The 27,940-nt window shown below is 40.0% G+C and overlaps 1 protein-coding gene across 1 annotated transcript in view; it reads right to left on the reverse strand.

The window, feature by feature from the left end:
* The window catches only part of csmd2 (CUB and Sushi multiple domains 2), a 267,965-nt gene extending 242,371 nt beyond the window's left edge, over positions 1–25,594 (reverse strand). The window contains 2 exon segments of the mRNA XM_068332262.1: positions 4,793–5,009; positions 25,312–25,594. Of these exon segments, the coding sequence (XP_068188363.1) occupies positions 4,793–5,009; positions 25,312–25,486 (392 nt within the window). The 5' untranslated portion in view covers positions 25,487–25,594.
* Positions 25,595–27,940: the final 2,346 nt, after the last annotated feature.

The following is a 27,940-nucleotide window of genomic DNA, read 5'->3' on the forward strand; positions in this document are numbered from 1 at the left end:
ACATGTGGGTTACTGGTGCTGTGGAGAGGCACCATTCCATTAATTTTACTGTAGGTAAATGGTTTGATTTTCATAAAATTGGTCATTTTGCAAATTTTATTAAAATCTAATGAGTGACACAATTTTGACAATACAGATTAGAAGAACTACAAAGAAAACATATGAAAGGTTAACGCAATGAGTGTTTTACTACCATATGATTTTGAGAGTAACATTCTTGTTTGCCTTTCTACTTAACTGATCAGTGTTTCAAAAGATGCCAAAGAGTTTTATCGATTGCTTGAAAATCGCTGTTACACTTCCAGCAATTTTCTCATTATCACATTGTCTTGGTAATCCATCACAGCAGGATCTATTTTCTAAGCGCACAATTTTGTTGTGTGTTAATACATTTGGGCCACTTCGAAAACTGCTCATTCATTTGATGCATTCTAGCAAATAGCATCCTTTTTTTTTTTGCTACAGTGTTGTGAAATCATCCTCCAGAGACAAACAAGCAAAACTTTGCACAATTTGAAAAAGAATAGTATCAAAATCAAAGTACATGTTTTTAACTGATTTCAACTAAACAAAAAAATAGTTTTTAAGAGCGTCATTCTGACATAACAGCTGTGTTCCAAGAAGACAGCAAAGACTGACACTTTCTAGGACGTGATCACAAGTGTAAAAAAAGGACTAGGCAGTGAAAAATCATGAGGATTGACTTAAATCACAATAAATCATAAAGTCAAAAGTCAAGTCAAAGTCAAAGTTTATCCAGTCATGTTTCAGATTGGATAAACTGCTATGAAGCGATGCATTATGCCATCTTTATTTTTGATTGCTTAATGGAAGCAACAATTCATACTTGGGTGTGTGTTCCTGGAAAACTTGAAAGCTACTGTATATCCCTTAGCTATACCAACTGCAGCAAGCATTTTGTGTCAGCTGTGAATGTGTCCTCACTGTATCATATTCTGCTATTTGTGTAATATATTTCCATCATTAGAAGAAATTATGTAGATATCACTGGAATTTGTATATGGTACGTACACTGTATTGTCCCATGCTATGGTTTTGAAAGGAAAGTGAAATTTAGGAAAAATGTTAGATTAAAGGTTTCATTTTAATCTTAAATCAGGAATTTTGGAGTAGAGCTTAACATACATACTGAATGCTGGGAGAAGCTCAAGAGTGTCTGTTAAAGCTGTAAAAATGCAGCTTTTATATACTAAAAGCTGTACAAAAAATTGGTCTTCTTTCATTTTTTTTTCTAAAAGATTTTTAAGTAGGTGTTTAGATAGATTTAACTTTAAGGTTAAGTTTTGTACTGTTCAACCCCCTCCCTGTGCAAAGGGGGCCTAAATGACAGCTTTCACAACACTCAGGGTGCAGGATGTACTTAACTACTTAATCACTGCACCATCTCTGGAAATGAATGCCCTGTTTAATTAACAACTGTCAAATATTGACAGTAGCTTGTGCTTGCCACGTGGAAAAGATATGTAAGCACAAACTTTTTTTTCAATTATCTACTTCAAATAGGAACATCCATCAGATTCCCCCTCTGCAGGTATCAGCTGGGATCAGTAGTTGAGTTCCGCAGACGTAAACTGACACGTAAGTGTGACTCATGCAGGCACTGCTGCAAAAGTAGATACACAAATACCACATAAATAAGTACCTATCGATGGATAAATGGATGGATGGATAGAGAGAACAGAGCATTAAATGGAAAGAAAATTATTTTTGACAGAAGCATGAGATGAGAGCAAAGGAAAGGCTGGATTATCACGTCTGTGAGAAATAATGTGCTTATGAACTTCCCGATGACTGAAGTCCTGGAAGACCCCTGTTGACTAGTGAAGTCCCATTCACTCATCAATAAAGCTGGAAGTCCTATTTCACAAAATTTCCCCATGTGAAAATATATTAATTGTGGTCAAAGCTGACACAAACTGAAGTTGAAAATGATCCATGTCCTTTTGAATACGTCTTGTGCATCTTCAGCCCTCATTTTTCTGTGTTTTTTCGTCTACCTACCACTTCCTCCTACTTTTCCCCTTCAAATTCATTTTCTTTCCTCTTACTCATTTTCAAAGTGCTTAGACTGAGAGAGTGAAGCACTTTGCCCCATGCCACTGGGGTATCAATATACAATAGAGCCCAGAGGTCCAAACAGGAGAGGAAGGCTGACGAGCACAGTGCAACATCAATCTATAATGGATTTTTTTCTCTTTCATTTTTTTTTCTCTACAGGGAGAAGCAATAGAGGTATTGCTCGCACAGAATGTGAGCAGCAAGTAAGGGAGGGGCTTTCGGAGAGGTGATGGAAGGAAAGATTTTGATGGGAAGGAACGGAAATGAAAGAGACTCAAAGCAATGCCAGTAGGAATAAAGGCCTTAAAGAACTGCTGTAAAGACCTCTTTTCAGGTTTTTTCAAAGGACCTGGGCTTTCTCTGCAGTAGAAAGACAGAAATAGGTGTTAAATTTGAGCTGCATGACCATTTAAAACAGAGGAGGCAGCTGTGGTGTCCAGCTTTACTCAAAACGTAGAGCATTAACCAGGATGCAGTGGTCATAACTTGGTCTACAAATGTTTTTTGGGGTCCAGATTATGTTCAGAGTTGTTATATTTTTGAAAAAAAGAATTCCTATGATAGTTAACTGCTGACAAACAAGTGGACATAGATAAGCAGTACAGAAAAATATAATTTTGGCAACATCTTTAGTGAAGAAAAGATGATAAAACAAGATAATTATATTCGATCAATATTGGCTCATAGTCTGACCCAAATTCACTCCAATCTTAATTTGTAGGATGTCTATACCCCGTGGAGAAGGGATTATAAAATTACAATTCAATTCATCTATATGGTATCCGATCACAACAATGTTTATATCATGACATTTTACATTGAGAGGTAGCCTTAACCAGTTCTGAAAATGACAGCGATGAAGAAAAAAACTGCCTTTATATGTTAGGGTATATTTATTCTCTCAATGGATAGGAATACATGTTATGGGAAAATAAGTTATTAACTATTGTGAAGGGTAGACATGAAGTCATAAAGTGAAATTAAACCTGTGACCACCATGCTTGGAGCAAATCTTATACGTGGCTTACTTAAACCCCAACCACATCTGCACTCAGAAAAGTTGTCTTTTAACAAACAGATCCAACACACAAGTGTGACCCTGCATTTTTTGACTGGCAGAGGTAAACTAGAATCTACAATTTGCACAACATCAACACAATCGTCAAACGATTGAGTGGCACTTTGAACAGGCAAAAGGAGAAGAATTCTGACTTGTTCACTTGCATATCATTCCTCCATGGCAAAGACACAAAGCAGGTTGACAAACTATGTCTTGAAGGATATATCTCTTATCTGTCTCTGTAGACATGCATGACATGTGCTTTTAGCGATTTAAAAGGACAAATTCACAGCAAGCAGACGAGGGAGGAAAAGAACAGCTTTGTTGCAACTTCAGTGGATCAGATGCAGCAAAGGCTGTACAACAGGAACTAACAAAAGTTATGATAGATAACAAGCTGTAGAAAAATAATCTCAACATACATGCAAATATAATGTGTCAATGAAAAGCTGCTCTTTGTCTGTAACAGTTTAGCAACATTTAAGTCTTGAACAATAAAACTCTGCAGACCTGAGAGCTAATCTTTGACTTTGTGATGTTAGCACCAAGCAGCTTTATCTCACACTGCTACGTATATTGACAGTTGGTTGGAAGGATTAGACAATTCAGGCTCAGAAAGTGTTTGTCTGATTCTTCACCCCCAAGTGAGCTTCAGTTTGTTTTGCTAGCTCCGAAGCACAAGATTCACTGAAAATCCCAGGGAATAACCTTGAATGTGTCCACAGAGTCAGTTGGTTTTGTCACCAAAGGAATACCTGCCTTCGCTACTGCATATATATCACAAATTATTCTTGATATTTTTTTTCTTCTTTTCTACTTTCAAACTCAAGGTCTTCGTCAATACCTTCAAATTGGCCACTAAAGTACATGTTTAATGTTCATCCATCCATCCGTTAATCCATTTTCCTTCACTGCTTTATCTGCTGTCGCGGGTCACAGGGTGCTGGACCCAATCCCAGCTGGCTCAGGGCGTGAGGCGGGGGAAACTCAGGGCACAACGCCAGTGCGCCACACAGAGACACACAACCAGGCACTCATACACTCATACCTACGGGCAATTTGGAACAGCCCATTAACCTGAAGCGTATGTTTTTGGAGGTGGGAGGTGGCCGAGAGCCTGGAGAGAACCCATGCAGACATGGGGAGAACATGCAAATTCTGCACAGAGCGGGACTTGAACTCGGAACCGCCTTGCTGTTCGGTGACAGAGCTTCCAACCGTGCCACTGTGCCACCGTGTTTAATGTTCACGTTTAATATAACCATAATGATTTCAGGACTGTTTGTATTAGCAATTTCCTCCGGGATTATTAAAGTATCTATCTATCTATCTATTAAAGTCACTATACAGATTTATGAGATCTAAGAAATCTGAGCAAAGGAGATGATAGAAAAGGAGATGGGTGTCTCAGAAGATTTGTTTTGGAAAGAGTTGAGCAAGCATGATTAACAACGTTTTATGCAGATTAAAATGAAATTGACCAGAAAAGTGACTAAAAGGCCCTCATTGTGATCTAATTTAAGTAATCTGAACTAATCTGACTTTGCTTTATGGGTGTAAAATCTGAAGAATAAAAGCTCTTTTTATCTCATCCAATGCAATCAATTTCATTACAAAAACCAGCCTCTATTTTTAATTTCATGCTGCGTTTACCGTGTCCGTAGATTTCCTGGACTGGGCGGTCCATCATACACAGACAATATGTCAAAGTCTTCCTCCAGGGCGAAGCCTTGAAACACCAGCTGTATCCGGTTGTGCTCTGCTGCCACAATCACCCACGTACAGTTGGCATAGTTGGGATAACCATAGGGGTAGCCGGGGCTCTCTATTGTCCCATTGGGACTGTGTAGCGTGTAACTGCAGTTCTGAGCTGTGAATAGAATCAGAAACACTGAGTTATTTCAAAGGGTGAAAGACATGTTAGCAGAGCAAGCAGAGTTTCAAAGGTTGGGAAGATTAGAAAGAATAAAAACACAGAAAAAGATACAAGAATGGAAATTTACACAATAACCACACACAGAAATGCACACCCACAAATAGTTTACACCAAGCGCTGCCAGATCTATTATCGCCCACAGCGTGTAGCATCAGCATTAATAAGGCATTGCTAAATGGCTCACACTCTAAATTTTAACCATCCTTACCACCTTCATCCAAACACTCATGTTCACTCACCAATACTTTCAAATGATAGCTCTTAAAATGAAAACGTGACATACGTGCAGGAGAGAAGATAAGGGAGCAGGAGGAGCAGTGGAGATATACACTTGAATGCTGCATTAATTGCACTCATCTTGCACTTTCGTTGGCAGCCACTCGTATAGTCTTCAATCTTAAAATTCAATCATGTGTGTTGCCATCTATCAGCGCTGAGCTTTGGCTGGATGTGTGGAACGTGGGCAATGAGTATGTGTGTTTTGAATCTTTGAGCTTGACTGATACTAACACAGCTGAAAGTATAAATAAATGTTGGGGATTCAGTGGTTATGAATTGCCAATGCTGAGTGGATTTGATTGCAGTTATATCTTACTAGTTATAGTTATCTTGTGTTTACAAATTAGAAACGACATGTACATGTATAAATTGTCCCCTTAATCTAATAAGCTTAGTAGCTTCATATTTCGATGATGATGGCTATTAAAAACAGTAAATGCAAAGGTTTCATTTCACCTTCCAGAAAGCCAAATGTGAGCTGTCAGTGCGCCACCAGTGGGTGACGAAAGTAGAAAATATGCATGAACTGCATGATCACACATCATAAATTGCTTCGTGTGACACAAGAATTCAACATTACCAGAGTTAATTTTCCATTGCAGGAATGAGGTATAGATGTGGTTACATGAAAGCATTGATGAATAAATGATATTTACATAACCCACGTTTTTCAGAAACAATGCAACTCTTGCAGTAGATATGATTTTTTTGTGTGTTGATTATTTATAAACTAGTGCATCAGTGTGCACGTGTCTGGAACAATATCAATGTATTTGTATGAACTGTGTATTAAAATAGGGCATACAATAAACAAGAATACTCAATAAACATGTTGCAACTTCAAAATAAGTGAAAGTGAAGGTGAACTTGTTAAATCCCTCCAGGGAACATGTTTGCATACCTCATTGAATGCTCGTGAAACATACAGATTATGCCCTACTTTGTGTGCACTCTCTGGTGGTTGAGCAATCCCAAAGCTAAAAGCTTGTCCAAATTTTCACTCTGAAACTAGCTTAAGGTCTAATAAACCAGCAGGGATTTTCAGGTAATAAGGCACGAGTATGAAGTCAAGAGAAAAATATTTTTTCTAAAGAGTCAGCTTTCATTTCTCCCAAACACACACACACACACACACACACACACACACACACACACACACACACACACACACACACACACACACACACACACACACACACACACACAATAATATATTTTTTGGAAAGCTATAGCAAGTAAGATTTTCTTTTATTTATTTTTTTAATGAGGCATGAGCATGGCTGTTAGACAGACGAGTGAACCAATGTTTCTGGTCACAGCTCCAAATGTCTGCATCATGGTGTTTATGAATTTGGAGATGGTGCTGGAAAAATACTAATACAAAACTCTAAAAAATAAAAGCCAATACAAGGTATTTGTTTCAAGTAGCCCAGCAAAACATTTTCAAAACTTTTTCAGGGAAGAGAAAAAGGGTCAAGTGAGAAAAGGTACAGATCCAAATGATCTGATGGGCATCGGTAGCAGGCTAAAACTGGAGCATCTCTGAATAGATCCATTGATAATACTGTTTTTGGAGATCAGCAGTTTGTTGAGGTGATGTGTTATAACAAATTCAGAGTAAGCATAGTGTGATACAAGTAGTACTTTGAACCGGTTCATGGAAGGAAAGCGAAAACCAGAAACTTTTGGTATTCTGCCAGGAACAAAAACAAAAACTTTTTTTGTTTTTTTTATTTATGAACAGAAAATAATTGTAAGCATGTTTATACTATACCTGAGGGGAAAAATATCTGACCTCGTGTTTCCCTTCCTGTCATTTACTCAATGTGTGATGATAGTGGAAAGAAGTTGAGGCATATCACCAGCAGTCAAGGAAAACAGTCTCCCAATCTCTATTATGTACATAACAGGTAAACACTGCAGTCTGTCGATCTTCAAAAATGTTTGATTTAGACATTAACTCATTGTCTGCCAGTCATTTTCATTGCAGTGCGTCCTCGTACTGCCAGCATTTTTCGGTGGACTTCCTCAGATGCTCTGGACATTTATAGGTGTTTTCTTTCTGTTTTTGACTCATTACCAGATGCTTTGTTCAGAGCTTCACTTAACCGCTCCCCAGTGAGCTCAGACATACGCAAACTTTGTTGCATCACAAGCTGCCACAACTTCTCCATCTCCCTCTGATTCTCCAACCTCTGTTCTGTAACTGGATCAGTGTCGTTGTCCTGTTTACTGTCGGGACATATCTACACTATGTAAACTAAGTGCTTTAATTGCCAATTTAAATTACTAACTCTACCTACTTATTTATATTTACAAGGAACGTTATTAACCGTTTCGGGAACTACATTTTTTTTTTTCTAACCAGTTCATAAATGTCAATCTGTGGGTGGAACGTAAAAGCGGAAATGTTCTGTTTCTGTTCAGAACAAACCCATTGGCAAAAATTATGGTTCAAAGCCCAGGATACAATTAAGCCCAGGATACAACTTGTTAAATGATATTAAACACAACCTTCACATGAATTTGGCAAGGTCATCACAGTGTGTCTACCTTATCCACTACCTGGAGAAGAACAAAAAAAAAGCATCTTGATTCATGATTAAAGCCTTTAAATGACAGCACCAATAGTGCATCCACCCTCCCAATTACCGCTTGATCAATACTAATATCCAGGTAAAACCTCCAAATCCACCTCTTCAGTCTGATTTTCATATACACAACCTGGTCAATACTTTCCTCATCATCGCCTTCATTAGGAGGCTTACATCAGAGAAAATGCCAATCAATGACTCATACAGACACCTGATGGCTGAGCTTGATTGGGGTCAGAGTGGACACTAAACCTTTTGCAAAAAAGGTAATGGGGAATAAATTGGAAAACAATACAAGGAAGGTTAAAGAAACAGAATTATTATTAATCGGTTTCATGATTGAATAGAAAATTTGGAAAACAGAAATTATTGTGTGACACTTAAAGCTTGACAAATGATTCATGTACAAAATCCATATGTTTGGGGTGTAATAACCTTTCCACTAACAATTAATTAAAATAGAAGTTAAAAAAAATCACAGTGTAGGAATACATTATGCAGCTGATTAAAAGTGTTTCTTATAATGTGATACAATGTAATGCACATAATGACACATGGAAAAAGAGAATAAAAAAGGAAAAAGGTTTACAGAGAAGTCAATCCTCCACCACCAAATGTTATTTTGAAAAGCAAATTCCAGGGCAAAGTGACCAATCCTTGGATGATGCATGCAGTCTGTGGTGGAAGACCTGTAGTGATATTTAGAGAGGATGCTGTCAAAAGTGTTTCATCCAGAGTGAAAAACACACTTTATGATTAGAATTTAATTGTTAAAAAACAAATCAAAACCTATCAAAAAACTGCAATGCACTTTTGAGATCATTTAAACTAATTTATATCATAATGTTTGATTTCAACAATGAAGTGTAAGTGCCACTGTGAGCCTACTCTCTGTTCTATGAAACCATATGTTTTAGCATATGCTTCACAGGGGTGTTGGTTGTATTATTTAAGCCTCACCCAGTGTGCATTATGAAATTAATTCCTGGGAGCAGTTGAGATGCTGTGAAGCCCCTCAGAGTAAATTTGTGGGGTAAAGCCCATTCTGAAGCTGAATCCTCTGGCATGCCGTAAAGACCCCATAAACAGATTGCTTGCTGTGCTGTTTCTCCCCAGCTGGACCATCATTAAAGTAGAATGTTATGTTCTCTTGAGTGGTGTAACTTCATGTAAACCATCATGAAAGTGGAACAGCAGCAAATATGCTGGCTCAGCAATCAGGAGAGTTCAGTAAACAGAATTTCATTACAAACTATGTCTGCAGTGGCTCTTTGTGTTTGCTAGTGTTGGAATATGAAATATACTGTAGTTGTGGAAGATCAACAGTTATGTCGTTCACTGTTTAGCACACTGCGTTACTGGCAGTGTGTGTTGCCATCTCTGGCATGCATGCCACCCAACGGGCATGCAGAGAGCAGGTTGACCTTGGTGGATAGCAGTTCAGGTTTTCATATGTGTATGTGTGTGTGTGTGTGTGTGTGTGTGTGTGTGTGTGTGTGCGTGCGTGCGTGCGTGCGTGCGTGTGTGTGTGTGTGTATGTGGTGGAGTTCTTGTTTGCCTTACTAGGGCAGTTGTTGAACAGTGGGCGAACAGGTCTGCTGTGTGACACTTTGATGAATCGATGGTATATACATTATACAGAGGCAGCTACAGCACTGTTTTTACATGGTTTGTAAAAATCAAGAGGAGTAACAGAGACAGAGAGGAGATGAGGGAATGGCTGAGAAGGATTAAAAAAAAATTGGAAAAAAGGAAAAAGAGGTGAAGGATCAAAAAAAGTTTCAAAAGTTGAAGAAAAAAACACTGAAATTGAACAAGTTTAAAAGAAGAGGGAGATTTCAAGGTGGGATACTTTTCTGCTTTATTTTCTGCATCTTATCCACTTCCTGTTCTGAGGTCACAGCTGTTGTGCCATCCACAAGTCAGCATTGCTTAGTCGGTGCTGTTAGCAAATCCTACAGATTTTTTTTAATGGATTCTTAATTTATTTTTGCGATTTTTGTTTGTGTGAGTGTCCACATGAGTTCATATGGAGGTGTCAGTTTTCTGCACATGAATAGGTGTAATTCCTATAGCTTCGGTGTCACATATCTGCCTGTCACTCTACCACATAGATGCAATTACAGTGACTACAATGACTCTCAATAGGAGGAAATTTTATCTTGCGACTCTCTTAATTTTTACCCCTTGCCTTGTTCTAGCTTGCTCATCCATGATTTAAATTTACGTTAGAAGCAGAGGCTAACCATCCTGTTATGCCTTCTATCTCATGGATGAAGAAACAAAGATAATGAAAGGCATTATTTTATGTGAGAAAAGGGCTTCAGAATTTCTTCATTGTTCATTGTGGCACAGAATGCTGTCATCCAGTTATATTAAATTCTGACCAATGCAATTGAAATGTGTAATGCATATTGCTTCAGGTTCATCCAAAGCATGTGCACTATGACCCAACCACAATTCCTCCTTTTTTTACTCTTTTCAGAGATTGAAATTGTTCTTCAAGGAACAATTTCAAGCATTGTTCTTTCTGTCTCTCATGACAAGTGGTCACGTCATCATGACCACTTGTCATGATATCAGTAAATATGTTATTATTACATACATTTGTACACTGGCAAACAAATACAAAAGTCAGGCCCCTTATTACCACAGCTTGGCAGCAGTTTTTTCTCTTTTGATTGTTTCTTATTTGTTGTTTTTTGTTTTGTTTTGTTTTTTGCTGGAATTGTACTGCATGTCTGTTTTGCTCAGGTGTCACAGATGTGACACAAAAATATTTTATTTCTACGTAAAACTGTTGCTGCTTGTGTAACCCAGTGTTACTTTTTACTGTCAGTATTATTTTCTTATTATTTCTGTTCGAACATTTTTTTTGGTCAAGTACTGATTTTTTCTATGTACCCTGAATGCACCTCTGTGCCGCTCACACCTGCTCAGTGCTTATTAACTTTCATTAAATGCGTCCGACTGCACGGAGTGAGACGCTGTGGACATTTGGCACGGAGCGAGATGCTGTAGAAGTTTGGTGTTCAGCGGGACGTTGGGAAGTTCAGTGTGGGAGCTGTCGAGCCACGGATAGTGGATGCTTTTTGTTGTTTTTTGTTGAAGATAATCCTGGTGTGCAGATTCCTACTTGTTGATGGCATACCATGTGAATCCATGGTGGACTCAGGCTCACAAGTCACAAACATTTCTGGGAACTTTCACGAAAGGCATCTGTCCCATCTTCCTATTCAACCAATAAACGCTCTTCTTGAAATTGAGGAAGCCGGAGGGATGTCCCATACCTGTGCTACATTCAGACACACATTAGATTTCCTAAGAATGTTGCAAAGGACCAACAACTAGCTGTTTTGGCCCTCATCGTTCCTGAGCGTCACTTTAACAGTAAAATCTCACTGTTAGTAGGGACAAATGCACTTTTGCGCCTTTATGGGCTGTTATTAGAACAAGATGGCCCAAAGTTCTTTCACAAACTACACTCAAAACAGTTTGCAATGATCCTCCAACATATTGCTCAAGCACAAAGAAATGACAGTCAAATTTGTCCTGTAATGCTACATAGTAAGAATCCCAGCAAAACACAAACTTCGTCCTTGAACCCAATGAGCGATACGAGTTACCAAGCGGACTGATCCTTGATTCTGCTTTAGTGTACATTCCCTTCAATGCCAGCAACAAAGTGCCTGTAATTTTACACAATATAGCTGAACATACTGTTACACTGCAGCCAAACACTATTGTCGCTCAAGCTTGTGCAGCGCAACATGTTTCACCGCTAGCACCTGGTCGAACTCAGGACAATGCAAGTCAACACAATGACGACAATGATAAACTCGCATTTAGCCTTGATCATTGTCCCATTTCTGAGCAACGGAAAGAACGCATTCTTAAAAAGTTGCAATCTATTCCGGATGTTTTTGCTCTTGATGACATGTCTTATGGCCACAATAGAGCTGTAAAACACCAAATCCGGTTCCATGACGAGACATCTTTCAAAGAGCAGTCAAGACCCATACATCCAAGTGACTGAGAAGCAGTGAAACAGCATCTCAGGGAACTGCTTGATGCAGGAATCATTCGAGAGTTCGAAAGTCCTTTTGCCTCACCAATTGTATTGGTTAGAAAAAAGAAGGCTATGCATAGATTACCGCAAGTTAAATTTGAGAACTGTTCGCGATGTATATGCCTTTCCAAACATTGAAGAGACATTTACAGCTCTTAGTGGAGCTAAATGGTCTTCAGTCATGGAACTTAAGTCAGGTTACTATCAGGTGGAAGTAGCTGAACATGACAAGTATAAGACAGCTTTCGTGTTCCCCCTAGTATTCTATGAATTTAATAGGATGCCACAGGGTGTCACAAACGCCCAAAGCACTTTTCAATGCCTAATGGAGAGGTGTGTGGGCGATATCCATCTCAACAAAGTCCTTGTCTTTTTCGATGATCTAATAGTGTTCTCAGACACATTAGAAGAACACGAAACCAGACTAATGAAAGTGCTCACTCGCCTGAGAGACTATGGTCTTAAATTATCCCCAGAAAAATGTCACTTCTTCAGGAACTCTGTCAAGTATCTGGGTCACATTGTGGATGCTCATGGAGTCCATAAAGATCCTGAAAAGATCTCTGCTCTGAAAACTTGGCCACGACCATCCAATTTCAAAGAGCTCAAATGTTTTTTAGGCTCCAAGATAGCCAAACCATTGGACCGTCACACTTCAGGCTACTGCCCACCAAAGAAGAGAGGCAAAATCTACAAAAGAGAACCACCCAAACTAGATCACAGTCCCAATCAGCCTCTTGGCGAACAATGGACTAAGGAGTGCGAAACTGCATTCCAGATAATAATTAAGAAGCTAACATCTGCACCCATTCTTGCTTTCGCCAACCCGCAACTCCCTTATGTGTTACACACTGATGCCTGTCGTGATGGGTTGCGAGCTGCGCTCTACCAGGAGCAACGAGGGTGGTTGAGGTTGATTGCATATACTAGTTGTGGGCTTTCCAAGAGTGAGCAGAACTATCCCACACATAAGCTTGAATTCTTAGCCCTCAAGTGGGCAGTGTGTGATAAGTTCAGTGATTACCTTTATGGTTCCAGTTTCCCTGTCCTGACCGATAACAATCCATTGACCTTCATCTTTAACAACTGCCAAGTTAGATGAAGCAGGACATAGGTGGCTGGCTGCCTTGTCTACTTATCACTTCACCATAAAGTACAGGGCAGGCAAGTAAACAGAGATGCCGATGGGTTGTCCCAGCAACCCCAAGAACCACCTCGGGAAGATGAACCATTTGTCAAAGAAAACGCTCGTATTGATGATATGAGGAGACTTTTAATTGACGTGCAAACTGAACTTGGTCATGAAACATTTTCTGCTTTGTGCCAGCGGCATTCTGTGTTAAGTCCATCAGAATCCCACCTAATTGCTGAGTCTCTCGCCATTGACCCCACATCAGTCAGCGAGGCTTATGGAGAAGGCATCTTACCATCAATGACAGATGCTGATTGGTGCACAGCACAAAAGGTTGACCCCTCTATTGCTCGTGTCATAGCCCTGTTGGAAATAGGTTTGAAGCCCAGTGCCAAGCAAACAAACAATGAAACAAATTATGTTAAACTCTTGCTGAAACAATGGAACAAACTCGAGCTCAGTAATGGCGTGCTGTACAGAAAGTTTAATGATAAAGGTTGCTCTGTTTATCAACTAGTATTGCCACAACAGTATCGTGAGTGAGGTTTACAAGGTGTGCAAGACGAGGTTGGGTATCTCGGTTTTGAGCGGGCCCTTCATCTCGCTCGGGCAAGATTTTACTGGCCAAGAATATCCCAGTCCATTGAAGATAAGTGCAAGAAATGTTCCCCTTGTCTTATGAGAAAGGCAGTTCCTCAAAAAGCTTCACCACTGGAGAACATTCAGGCAACTTACCCTCTTGAACTAGTGTGCATTGATTACTTGTCTATTGAGCCGGACAGTCGAGAAACTAGAAATGTGCTAGTAATGACAGATCATTTTACAAAATTTGCAGTTCCAGTACCAAATAAAGATCAAAAAGCAAAAACCATTGCCGTTACTCTCTAGGATGACCTCATCATCCCTTATGGTATCCTTAGTCGCCTGCTTAGCGACCAAGGCAGAGACTTTGAGTCTAAGGACGTGAAAGAGCTTAGGTACTCATAGGTACAAGTAAGATCCGTACCACTCCGTACCATATTTTTTGTTGTTTTTTGTTGAAGATAATCCTGGTGAGTAGCATAAACCTGTAAATGCAAATGAATTATAAAACCAGTCAGGATGTAATTTTCTTTTCAAAATGTGATGGAAATGTGTTTTTTTTTGTTGCTAACTGATCGCTAGTAGTAATTGCTCTGTACAATTGTGTGCTGGCTGTTTTTTTCTTTTACGGAAAGAATCTGCACCAAGCACTGATGCCCTGCCATGCGCGGACCGCATGGCACGTGGGAGGTGTACCTTGGATGATGCTCCTGAATGCTCCACCTGGTTCCTAGAACGGTGGGCGGACAAATAATTAAAAGTCCTTCAAGAATTTCCTTTTTTCATTAACTGAGATCTCAGATTTTTCTTTTTCTATTTTGTTACTTTTTTCAAGTTAGATCTGACATAATATGAACAAACTGAGGAAATATAGACATTGAACAAACATTGAAACCGCAACAGAAATGGACAGTGATAATCTAAACTCTTAAGGAGCTTAGATTATCAATTTCTCATGTGCTTGATAAATTGAAAATGTTCATATTGTTTTGTTAAATACATTTAAATATTACTTTCCTTAAATTCTTGTCAGTGTGTCATTAGGGTGGAGATTTCAACTTTTCATTCACCACCGCCAGTCTCCTTGTGAACCTGCTAGAACCCAAATTGAGCAGATTTGACACATTGGAGTTTCGTAGAACAGATTATTTGGACGTCTGTTGTCTTGACTGCTCAATAAAAAGGGTGACACTACCATAATCAAGAAATCTAACTTAACTGGCAGCACAGAACAAAAGAATTGGTGAAAAATAACATACACTGCAGGTAAATAAATGTTTACTGTCAAAAACTGCATGATAACAACTATGTATGTATATATGTATGTGTGTGTGTGTGTGTGTGTGTGTATATATATATACATACATTTTTTAAGTTTTCTGGGATTTTCCAGCACTATCATCTACATTTTTATTCTTAAAGAACAAAACTTTGTTTGAAGGTCCCTCGGAAAGACTGCATGAGAAAGAATCCGCCATCCCCTTAAGAAACAAGACTCACCAACCCACATGGAAATGGCCAAAACTGAGGGGTAAGGGTAAGGGGGAATGGGATTGGGCTAGACCTAAGAAACCCTCAGGCACTTGCCCTTTAAATTTGAGACCGTATTCTGAGTCATTGAGTTCAGTTCTTGCTTTAATCTCAAGAGGAACTGTAATGTCTTTGTGAAACTCCCATTGGAGAAAACATGGAATAATTTCCAACCAAATAAGCTTCCCTTGCGGTTTATTGAATAACAAAGATATCCGGTATCACATATAACTCATCCCACGAGTAAACTTCAAACAACCAAATGTTTTTTTGTGCACGCATGTGTGTGTTTATGTGCTTTTGTTCCTGTAACTGCCTCCCTGGTAGGAAGATAAAACCTTCCACCCCATAGATCCTCTCAACATCAACTATTTGTCTCTTGACGTGTCAGCGCATATGCGCGCCTTGACCGCATCATATCTGAATTAACCTCTAGATGGCTGCCATTAAAATGGAAATGGGTGAGCTCAGCGATCCTGCTCGCCTCCATACATTAGGCTAATGTCCGGGCCAGGACAACACTCTCTGCCATTAGAGACGAGCCAAATGTAGTGGAAGGCATTTGCAATACACTTGCTCCCACTTACCCTCTCTCAACCACACACACACACACACACACACACACACACACACACACACACACACACACACACACACACACACACGCACACAGGATTTTTCTTCTGAGCTGAATGGTAAATGTCGTTTCCTTAAAGGGGCAGAAAATATGGAGCATCTTCTCCCTAATGATGCACATTTGAAACTTTGAATGGACTTGTACTTTATGGATGTGTGAGACAAATGATGTAATGTGTAAACACACACTATGTGAATGCCTTTGGAATGCACACCCTCTCAATTGTGAGTAAGGGAATGCTTGTGCAGCATCACACTGGTGCCAGTTGTGGCTTGCACATCTCCAGGCTAGGGCTTCAGCAATCTGTTGACGCCTATGGCGACACACAGTTAATACAAACACATGTGCAAACACATCAAAATACACTTGGCTGGAGGATGAAGTGTATGGAGCGTGAAAATAAACAACACCCACATGTAAAAATGTAGCTAAAGATAGGATCATCAAAGAAACTATTCTAATATTTAAGGGAGACTTGCATGCATAAATGCATACATGGTGAGTGCCTGCACATGTTACTTACTATTATCAAGGACGGAAAAAGAGGGACAATGGCACATGTGTTCTCACAGACAGAGGAAAAGAAGGGAGACGTGGGTAGTTCCCCAGCTGGGTCACATGTAACCATCAGCATTGAGGTGCCAGCCAAAAGGACCTGTAGCTCATCCACCCACCAAAAAAACAAATGAATAAAAAATAAATAAATTAGCCCACACACTTCCACCTCTTGTCAGCACATCCTCAACAGCTTGTACACTGATATAACAGTGGGAGCATTTCTTCCTCATGTTGTTTTAGTGGATATCTCTTCACCATTGCTTCGAGCTGATCAATAAAAAAATCGACCATTCAGAGTCATTGGCATGTTATGGGTCTTTCTTTTCACAGAGACCCCTGCCTTTGTGTGGGAGTTTATTCAGCACTCCCACACAAAACAGAGTGAGGCTGACATACCTAAAGTAATATTGAAGTTTCATTGTTGACATGTGCTCATACATTTGTATCAGTAGAACAGCACCTCTCAAATGCAGTTTTGCCTCTTAAAGTGCTGTCCTGTCTATTTTTCAAAGTCAAACTCAAACTTTCTTTATTGTCACTATACACATAAACAGACGGTACAACTGGAGTGTTGGTCCAGAGCCGCTGCACCCCGGTCCAACATGACCTTATATTACCTAGATGCATGTTTTTCCTGATAATAGGGGGAAACCGGTGAACCCGGAAGAAACCCATTCAGACACGGAGAGAACATGCAAACTCTTCCCAGAAAGGCCATGTTGGAAATGATGGGGTTTGAACCCCTGATCTTCTTGCTGTGAGGCAGGAGTGCTAACCACCGCCATGCCACCGTGGCGGCATGTGGTTTTCTGTCTGTTTCACCTGTGCTTGAAACATATCATACCAGAGTAGGCTTAAATCCTATCAAGTTAATATTAAATATTTAAAGGATGATGTTGCTGAGTTTCAAAGAGTGCCTTAAAGATGAATGCTTTCCAGTCTATTGTCACCTTTTTGTCATTCTATTCATTCTGCCATTCGGATGCAAATTAGTATTTAAATTACACCAGATATCAGTAAAAATGATACTTTGTGGACTCTAGCTAATCAATACCATCATCAGGAGGTGACGTAATGCAATTATGAATGAATTAAATATATGATACAGATAAGTATGTCAATCATATGAGTGTTCATGAGAAGATCCTTTATGAGCATTTGATCTGCTCTTAGGACTGCATTTTAAACCCCTGGAGGAACCACTGATCCAAAGGTCAGGTTGTGACCATCCCAGCAGGACTATTCCGTCTATCACTGAGAGATGGATGAGCAACGTACGATCAATCAGCCTCACTTCAACTTACAGCACTACACTTTCACCTTTCAACTAGAGTCCTAACAGTCCCAGAGGAAGACCCAAGTGTCAGCTCTAAACTGCAATTACAATCCATGTGCCAGCATGAATCAATCAAATGAGTGAGACTTAATTTTAGATGAAAGAAAATATTTGCGTTACATTTCCACACTGCTGACAGCATCAAGTTGAGACTTCTTTTTTTTTTTAAATTCATACAGCCCAATATCTGCACAGTTTATGACATCCTTTATACTTACAGACTTATGTGGTTAGAAAAAAAGCAAGAAAGGAACTTTAAATTGACAAAAAAAAAAAAAAAAAATTCTCAAACAGAAATACAGGGGAAATCTGACCACACAGAGTTATGTTATAATGTAATCTGTACAAATGACATAATTAGAGATTAGGACCTGTTGTATAGCAAGACACATTCAGCTTCAGAACCTTGTGCCATTCATTCACACAAGAAAAAGAACAATATGGCAGAGAAAGTTAAAATGTTCTATCTAATCTGGATAAAACTTCAACTAGTTCCCTTCTCCTAAAGGCCTGTCTTTCACTCATGTTGCTTTACTGCTTAATTTGTAATTCTGTCCAATCCTGCAATAAAGACATTGGTGGATACTTTCCATTCATTTCAATTCATTACCAATTTATTTCCTCTGTGGCAGCAAACCAGGTAACATGAGCCAGGAGCCAACCGTTGTAATTTAAGGTTAAACCACTTTGGACACTGGACACTTTAACGGTGATTAACTAAAGCAGACATGCTTTACACTGGTGTGGAACATTACGGCTACAAACCATATAATACATCATCCCCTCGCATCTTTTTTTTTAGTCTTGAAGAAGCTGTTGATCCTTTTTTTTTTTATAAAAAGTGTGACATAGAACCACAACTTGACCTTTTTACTCTGTGGGCTGTGGGCGCCGAATAAAGTTGTGAATTCAAATGTTTATGAATGATTTATGGATGAGCCTAGTAGGCGGATTTTGTTACTGCCATATTGAGCAAAGCTGGTTCTTTCCCCATTTCCTTTCATTATGTAAACATAAGCAGCCCATTGTGAGCTTACGCCTTCTATTTACAGAGCAGACATGAGGGCGTTATTAATCCTCTCCTTGCTCTTGGAGATCAGCAAATAGTTGTGTTTCCAACAAAAGTCAAACTCTTACTCACAAGTCACTGCAATTAAGAGCATAGCTTTTGGAGGCCCAAACATGCAATTGAAATGAAAATTGTTTTCCGTGACACACTGTATATGTAGACAACCACATCCACTTGATTCAGTGTACCATTCATCTTTATGAGTCATCACAAAAAAAAAAAAAATCTTCACTCATCACTGGATTCTGTATGATAAGGTTGGTTGGCTTCTGGCTAAACTTCCACTTCATCTGTGTGCCTTTCTCCCTGTTAGCTCTGGTAGCTAACAGCTATGCTCTGATGAATGGCTGATTTGCAGTCTACCTACACAGTTTGACAATTCTGAGAACACTACATTCTTCTACTACGCACCATGGCCATGGCACCATTTACAAAAGGATCTATAATTAGATTTTCTTGCATCGATATGCAAGTTTAAAAATATAATGTATAATGGTGATGGAGAAACAGTGTGTGATTATTTTTCTGAAGAAGCTACAATGTGTCACCACTTTAATCTATTTTAATGTGGGATTTTTGGGAACAGGTTGAATTTGTTTAACTTTAATATATGCAATACTTCCTGATTAAAAAAATTAATTGATCAGATCGTGTAATATTTAACTCACAAATATATGAATTAAACTATGTATATTAAAACATTCCTTTACATTTAGAGTAAAGGAATGTATGAAAAATGCAAACACACACACACACAAACACAGGCACACATGCACGCACATATGCACACGCATTTGCATGCATATACGCAGGCATACACAGGAAAGCACACAGGCACCATGCATGCAAACATGCACAATTGCACGCGGGCACACACACACGCACACAAACAAACACACGCACACTCACACATTTACTCCCCCCTACAGAATGACTATGCCTCTTTCCCTGAAAATGACCACTGACAGATTACCTATACGTTGAACAGAGGAAAAGCAGCACAGAAAAAAAAATAAAAAATACAAGGACAAGATGACTCCTGCCTGAGATATAATCTTCAATTCCTGGGATCACTGATATCTGATAAGAACAGTGTAAATCAGGAAACTAAAGGAACACCTGCCTGAGCTTTGTGTCTGTACAAGACAGGGCATCTACATCTGTCTGACTTTGTGGAGATTTAGAGTGGCTGAAGCAAAGTCCCACATCTGATATTAAATGGGAGGCTGAATCAGAATGAATGTGGGATCTCTGTCGTACCTCACATACGTGGCTCAGAGAGCTCATATAAGATTTGAAATGGTGCCAATTATTTATTTATTTTGCACCTCAGGTAATCCAGGGAAGATTTTTCAGGTATGTGGGTTCATTTCATGACCTGTTTCGTCTCGCGCCATTTATTGTGGCTGTTCCATTGTGACAGGACAACAAAGCTCTTCTTCTACAGGTGAAACACAAAACAGGAAAGTGTATTGACAATCACTGCCTTTCCAGAGAATTGTTCATTGTATGTCCTTGAGCCATAATGCATCCGTTTAGTTCCGTTTATCGACCTTAACTGCTAAAATGGTAACAGTAGAAGAGCTGGGAGAGCTAAGAGGCATTAGCCATGAATGTGATGTCTGAACACAGACAGAATAGAGTTAAATGAATGTTCATTCATCTTCCCTGGCTGAGTAAAGCAACAAAAACATAATTTCATCAATTGAACACTGTCTTCAGATATGTGACGAGAATCACAATTAAATGTTGTGCACATAAAAAAAATATTTTTCACCTATTTTCTCTGCTTGTATCATATTTCAACAAATTCACAACCAATACAATATACAGTATGTGATGACAGCTATGCCATCAAACTTAAATAATCGTTTTAAGTGTTTTAAAAAGAAATGCTTGAATTTTACTCAAAGGAATCGGATGATCTTACTCGTCTTCTGCAGAGATCGAGCATTCCAATGTGTTTGTGTGTGTGTGTGTGTGTGTGCACGCATCACGCACACCAGTTGCATGAGTACATTCGGCAGTCATTTCTTGAGGTGGAGCCCGTGAGTGTGATTTTGTGAGCATTTGTGTGTGAGTCACTGCGCGGCTATGATCTGTGTGATGTAGCACGGTGACAGAGCTCTGGCCATCTGGAGACAGATGACGGTGTGAATCACCAGAGGGGAGGAGGAGTAAAAGGAGAGGTGGCAAGATGGATGAGCAAGGACAGAAGGAAAAGGTATGATAGTTGTGAGGTGATGCATGAGTTCAGTGTGGGAGAATGGGGACATCTGAAAGCTGCGCACATACTCAAGGGTATGCATGTGGACACACACACACACACACACACACACACACACACACACACACACACACACACACACACACACACACCAACCCAGACAACATAAGTTAAACTCTCTTGGTTGTTGAAATGATGTCTGGTAATAAAAAAATTTAAAAAAATGAACCTACACATTGGTCATGTATTAAAAGAGGATTAAGGCTCACATTAACCCTCAAGTGTTGCGAGCTTATCACCCCCTGACTCCAACAGTTACTCCCCCATCCAAACATTTCTTTACAACCTCCATCTTTATCTGGACTGCCACTGTCTTCCCGTCATCACATCTCTTTCCCCTCTGCTCAAACAGGATGACGCGTCACTAATTTGACATGCAACTTCTTTGCATTCCAGACATTTCTCAGTTTGGCTAAAATAGATAATGCTTCTCCACTCCCATTCCATCCTTTACTGCCCAACTGTGAATGTGGAGAACAGATGGGAGATGGGAAGCAGCAGAGCATGCAGGTAGCAAAGGATTTGAGATTGAGCGTAACAGGCAGACAGGTGGGAAATGGCTCAGAGACAAAAGAGAAGAGAGATGAATGCCCATGTACTATATATGAATACACATAATAGAAGCATGACACACATGGAAGTCCTGTTTTCTGCATCAATATGTCTCACAGGGTGTCGATACAACATTTTAACTGATCTAATCAAGTTTTGAATAATCCAACGCAGTGCATATCCTATACTGGATGCAGGATGCATACCTTCTGGGCAATTAGAAAAAAGAAAAAAAAAGAATATCAGGATTGTAAACTGCTAAAATGTGTAAAACTGGTTTAGGAAGCCCATCAGAATCTACCCAACTAATGAGAATTTTTTCCTCTACGTGCTTCATCATGATGTCATGTACGACAATAGAATAATATCTGTTATGTAATGCAGCTGCTACACCCTGTATGAAACAAGGAGCTCTATTCTTTTGAAACAGATGTCAGGTATTTGTGTGTTAAGGGTTCAAAAGTCTAAAACTGAAATCAGTTAAAAGATCCACATACAGTATATTTCCACTAAGGAGCTATCCATGGTTCAAATGCAGATGACTGTAGGTCCAGCCGAACCATTCTCTGTCCAAGGTCCTGATCATGCACATAGAGTGAATTTCTAGATGTGACAATTTATCACATTGAAAAACAAGTCACTAATTCTCCAATGTTGCATATCTTTGACTGTAGTACAACGGGAGAATGACTGACGGACCCACACAGACATGGGGAGAATATACAAACTAAAGGGTTGAGAGTTAAACCCATGATTGGCTTCCTGTGAGGCAACAGTGCTAACCACCATCCCACCTCCACTGGTCCCACTAAATAATTTAAAATGTATTTCTATATAACAAAGAAGGAACTTCTCCTGCACTGCCAGTGTCAAAGAAAGTCTCTTTCCACACTCCAGACAATAGATAATTCATGACTAAATCATCATCAGCAGTGTTTCCAAAGAGATAATCCCCATTTAAATAACATCAACTCATCAGGTCTGCAGCTTTCCAGTCTGCCCGAGGGTTTTTTTCATATTAAATTGTTAAAGTTGGGTTTCGTAGCGTTTCACGCACAAACAAAATTAAAGGAAAAAAAGAAAAAAGAAATATATGCCATGGGTCTCCCGCCATATTAATTCACTGACAAACAGGCACAAGGATCACAAGGAACCCCGTGACTGTGTGAAAACAAGTAAAAGTCACGAAGTAAGAAATATAAAAAAAGAAAAGGGTATCAAGCTCTCCACTCCTCATAACATTACTGCAAGTTGCGTCATGAGCACAATGCTTTTAAATGGGGGCAGAAAGTCGGTTGATGGGAGTGGACGACGGGGCGGGATCCTGCTTGTGAATGGACTTCCAGCTGTGGGACCGTCTAACGCTCGGATGACGAAGGCGACGGTACCCGCCATCGTCAATCCGGCTGATCTCCACGGCCTTCTCATGCTCCCCTCTCTGTGCGCGTCAAAGAACAGAGGCTGATCACCCCTCAACGGAAGACGAGCCCTTAGAGATTTTTGATCCCGTTGAGTTTTTTCCTCATAGTTCTTTGTGAAAGTATCTTTCGATCATCTTTATCTTGTGAGTGTGGCCCTTGGGAGCGATAAAATGCACACAGAGGAGCCTGAAACGTGTTTAGAGTGAGACTAGGTGTCAAAAGAAGCCAGAGAGGAAGCACTCCACCTGAGATACTGCGCTTCAAACATGGCCTAGAGATAAACCGATCCTATCAAACACGCATCGGATGCTGTTGGTCATTAAATCTTGTCTCGGTTATACAGACTAAACGGACGGGGGGACGTCACGATCCCCGGCTCTGCTGCTTTCTGTCCGCCACTCAGCAGAGTGAGGCTCTGGTGCCGCTCGATGGGAAGATGGGGCAATTGCTGGTGGCTGCAACACAGGGATGCGCCAGACCACCTCATGTTCTGTTAAAGCATATTTATAGACACCATTTAAAGTAAACGTCGCGGTAAGAGTGAGAGACATAACTAGTCTGGCTTTTCCCTGCTCTCCGTAAATATGTGCAATAAGTTTGAGTCTCTTTACTGGCTCCAACAGTGGACTCAGACGGCAAGAGGGCTGATATAAAAAGCCCCCTAGACGCAAATAAAACGGGAAGCCTCTCACGGATAGGCCTGGAGCAGCAGTGAGGTTTACTCCGGGAAAAAGTCGAAACAGATTTGACGGTGTGATAAACTCACACCCCAACAGCAGCAGCTGTGCGTCTCATAGAACAAGTTGGATGAAGCAAAAGGGGTTATTTAATGGGAAACAGGAAGGGATGTTGTTTCTGGCGCTAACATTCAGAGAGTATGGGATGACACGGTCTAATGTACTTTGGTGATATTGAAAATATGCTCAGTTTGCTGCAGTTGTGAGGCTATGTGCTGTACGACAGAATGTACCCAAGGAGTGGGTGAACGCAGAGTCATGACTCACTGTCAAATTTATATTGTGGCTGTGGCAGTATTCTTGGCTTTTACTAAAAATAGAGCCCATTCTGTGGTTTGGAGCCAAGACAGTGATAAAACGGTTGGAATTCTTTGCCAAACGACCTGCTCGGGATGGCAAAAATCATTGTGGCTGTTCCTGAAAAGCCTCAAATCCAACTATTGCCACGAGCTTTACTTGATGGAATGTCCACAGAAACGAAAAATAAAAATTAAATAAATCAATTGAAAAAATAAATAGATTGATGAATGAACAAAAAAAAAAAAAAAAAAGCACACATTAGGAACTGAGTCTTCTTCCAGAAACCAGGTTAGATTTTTCTGGAAGATGTGGAAGCGCACAAATAGTGGTGATAATCTGTTGTACGCCCAGTTATGACTGCAATGTTGCCATTTACAATTAATAAAGGAGGTGAAACCTGGAGTCAGTTAATTGGGGATATACACGCAGGTACACGCAGGTACACGCAGGTACACGCAGGTACACGCACACGCGCAGACAGTGTGCAAAAGAACCTGATGACAAAATGTTTACTTATGCAGAGAGCAGAATATTGAGGTTTGAGCTAAACTGAGAAACCCCCACCATCACCAGTCTCAAACACACACACACACACACACACACACACACACACACACACACACACACACACACACACACACACACACACACACACACACACTCACCCTTGTGGAGTCTGAACAGCATAATAATCACCCGCTTGCTTAACCGTCTCCCACGATTTTCTCATATACCCCCACCTTTTTAAAAAAAAAAAAAAATTCTACCTGAAAACAAGCATTCACACAAGATGTTTGTTTAAACACCCCTGCAGCCCATTTAATCCACCCATCTGCTCAGAAGCACCCAGCAGTCCTTTAATGATACACACTAATAGCCATAGAAAGTCAAGGATGGACACGAGCTCTGCTGCGATTCCTGAGGATCCTCTGGTACCAAAATAGCCCCCCCAACGAGCTACCTCTCCCCTATTAATAACTTTGGGTGCGAGAACATCGATATGGCAGCGCGGCTGATCCTACAGGAGCCTTTAGGATGAGTGCGTGTCGCTGATGCTGATTTGTATTCAGCCAGGGTTTGGGTAGGGTGGGCGGTGGAGTGGGGTAAGCCTGCTGCATTTTCCATGTCTTCAGCTGCACAGATGGGGACTTACCCTTTACTGAGGTGGCGAGTAGCCCCATGTATAAGAACAGCACCCGGCTCCAATGGTGCACCTGCACTCCTGCTTTCATGAGAGCAAACATTCGTATTCCATCCCCTTTCCTGTATGCGCATTCAAGTCTCCTCCCGAGTCCCGATGCTCCGTCCCGGTTTGAAGCGGTGGTCATGGCAAGGGTTTTTTGTTTTTTTTTGTTTTTTTTCCTCTGGTCTGGCAGGCACGATAGTTCTCAGATGGTCAAAAAAGGGAGATTCACACAGTGTCGGCGCTGAGAAAAATCCCAATGCATGGAGGAGGCTCGAATCTCGCAGCCGGACTGAACCATGTCATGCAGGCACCGAGGGGTTCAGAGTCTATCTGAGAAGATAGATTTCACACATAAAAGAGGGAAGGACCGCAAGCCAAGAGGGAGACGTGATTCAAGTGGTCACTGATCTACCCTGCACGCGTAAAAATAAAAAAATAAACACCCGAAAATCCCTCTCTCTGTTCCACAGCTGCCAGATATTAGCAGGGGAACATCAAAAAGCCAAGTGATCCTTTCTTCAGCTTTTCCCGAAGCACTTAAATGTTCTTCTGATCAATTTATTACCCGTTAATGACAACATCTGAGGTGCTGATAATCCATGTTTAAACTCATCAAAATTGAATCGGTTGGACGAGGAATGATGGAGAGCCAGAGGTTATCCGTATCTGAGAGTGAAAATAGAAACCTGGTATTCGAAGTTGTCAGTCTGTGATCTAATTCTATAGAGAGTAATATCTGGTAGCCTACGTACGCAGTCCAAGCGCTTGGTCACAGCGTCGTCTTGAGTCTGTGCGATTCCGAGAGCCAGACTGCAGATTCTCCCTGTCTCTCTCCCTCCCTCCGTCTCTCTCTCTCTCTCTCTTTCTTTCTCTCCTTCCCCTCTCCCTCTCTATTAGATCTTCACTTCAATCTCTCTTAAATAATACTTTATTCCTGAATATATCAGATTTGCTTCATTCAAAAGCGACTGATATTAAAAAAGTAAAACATTGCCAACTAATAATAATAATAGTAATACTAATAATGATAATAATAACCACAATGATAATAATAATAATAATAATAATAATAATAATAATAACAGACTGCAACATCCCGTGACACACCTGAATTCAAAATTTTTCCCTGACCTACTTGCATAGGTCAAAGATCAAAGCTAGTGCTCTGACCTACTTTCATAGATCAAAGCAGAGGATTGAAAGCTTATTTCTATCGTATCCGGTTCCTGAGTGTACAAAAGTTGAACTTTGACCTTGACCTAGTTTTTTCATCATGTCATTTTCATTCCCTTTGCCATCCGAGTGATTTTTGATTCATCTTTTTATCTACAACTGTTGCCAAGAAATTTAGTGTAGTAATGGACGAACACATGAACCCTGACAATTACAATACATCACCGCTTTGAAGAGGGATGTATTATTAATAATAATAATAATGATAATAAAAATAATAATAATGCATGTTATCCAAACTTCCAATTTATGGGCGTTCAACTTCTTGTACTTAGACCAATCACCAGACTGGCTGACAGTTTAATCTAGATGTACAGTACTTCCTGCTGTTTGAATGTGAAATTGAGGCGTAACACCAATAAATGTAGATGTAATTTTCACTTTTGCTTAGACCTTTAATAGGTAGGCTATGCTTATTTTTTCCCACATTGTGCCGTGTTTAAAACGGGCGCAATAATGAAAAAGTCATTGGCCTCCAACCCTACGTATGTTAGAGGTCATAAATAGTGTCCAAGAAATATTAACATAAACTATACGGACTATGGAATCCCCAGCCACACCACCAGTCACAGTCATATTTTTTTTCCAGGACACACAGCTGCATCATAAGCAGGAACTAATTATACTGGGAAATTACTTCGAAGTCCATCAAGTTTTACGTTTATATCGAGCACGGATACCTCCTGTACAGCCTGTTTACGGGCAACTCAATTAATATTCATGCCAGCGAATTGTTCTATTTATTCCTTCAAGAATTATTAGAGATAAGTGATAAAGCATAAAATCAGATTTGAATATGTAACAACTCGCGTCCAATTGCTTTCCTTCAGCCACTTTCATCACAACAGTATCGCAGGAAATAATTTCACAGATAAAGTAGGATTAAATGTCGAAACGTTGAAAGGATGTAATCTACCAAATTAATCATCGTGTTCAAATTTCAGGTAACTTGTCAAGTGTCCACCAGACATGGATCATATATTGTGATATAGGCTGCTCACTGTATGTGTCTGTATGTATCTGGTTTTAGTGACTTGTTCAAGCATACTTTGATAAGTAGACTGAGGGGACCGGGTATCAACCCATCAAAGTTAAGAAACATATCTGCTGCCACAGCACCAAATAATAAAGATCTCAATGCTGTAACAACCTCATGCGTGAGAAATACAGAGACAAAATGATGATTCAAGACAACCCTCGAATGCCTTCACACCTTTCCTGGACTCCACCTGGATCCATCCTCATGTGCCAACTGACAACTTTGATCATGTCTCCAAAAGTATCAGAGAGAAGAACAAAGGAAGTTGAGGAGAAATTTGGCAGAGGACAAAGTTCACCAAAGAATCAAGGAACTGAAGCCTTC

This window comes from Antennarius striatus, chromosome 14 (assembly GCF_040054535.1).
Source record: "Antennarius striatus isolate MH-2024 chromosome 14, ASM4005453v1, whole genome shotgun sequence".
Taxonomy (NCBI): domain Eukaryota; kingdom Metazoa; phylum Chordata; class Actinopteri; order Lophiiformes; family Antennariidae; genus Antennarius; species Antennarius striatus.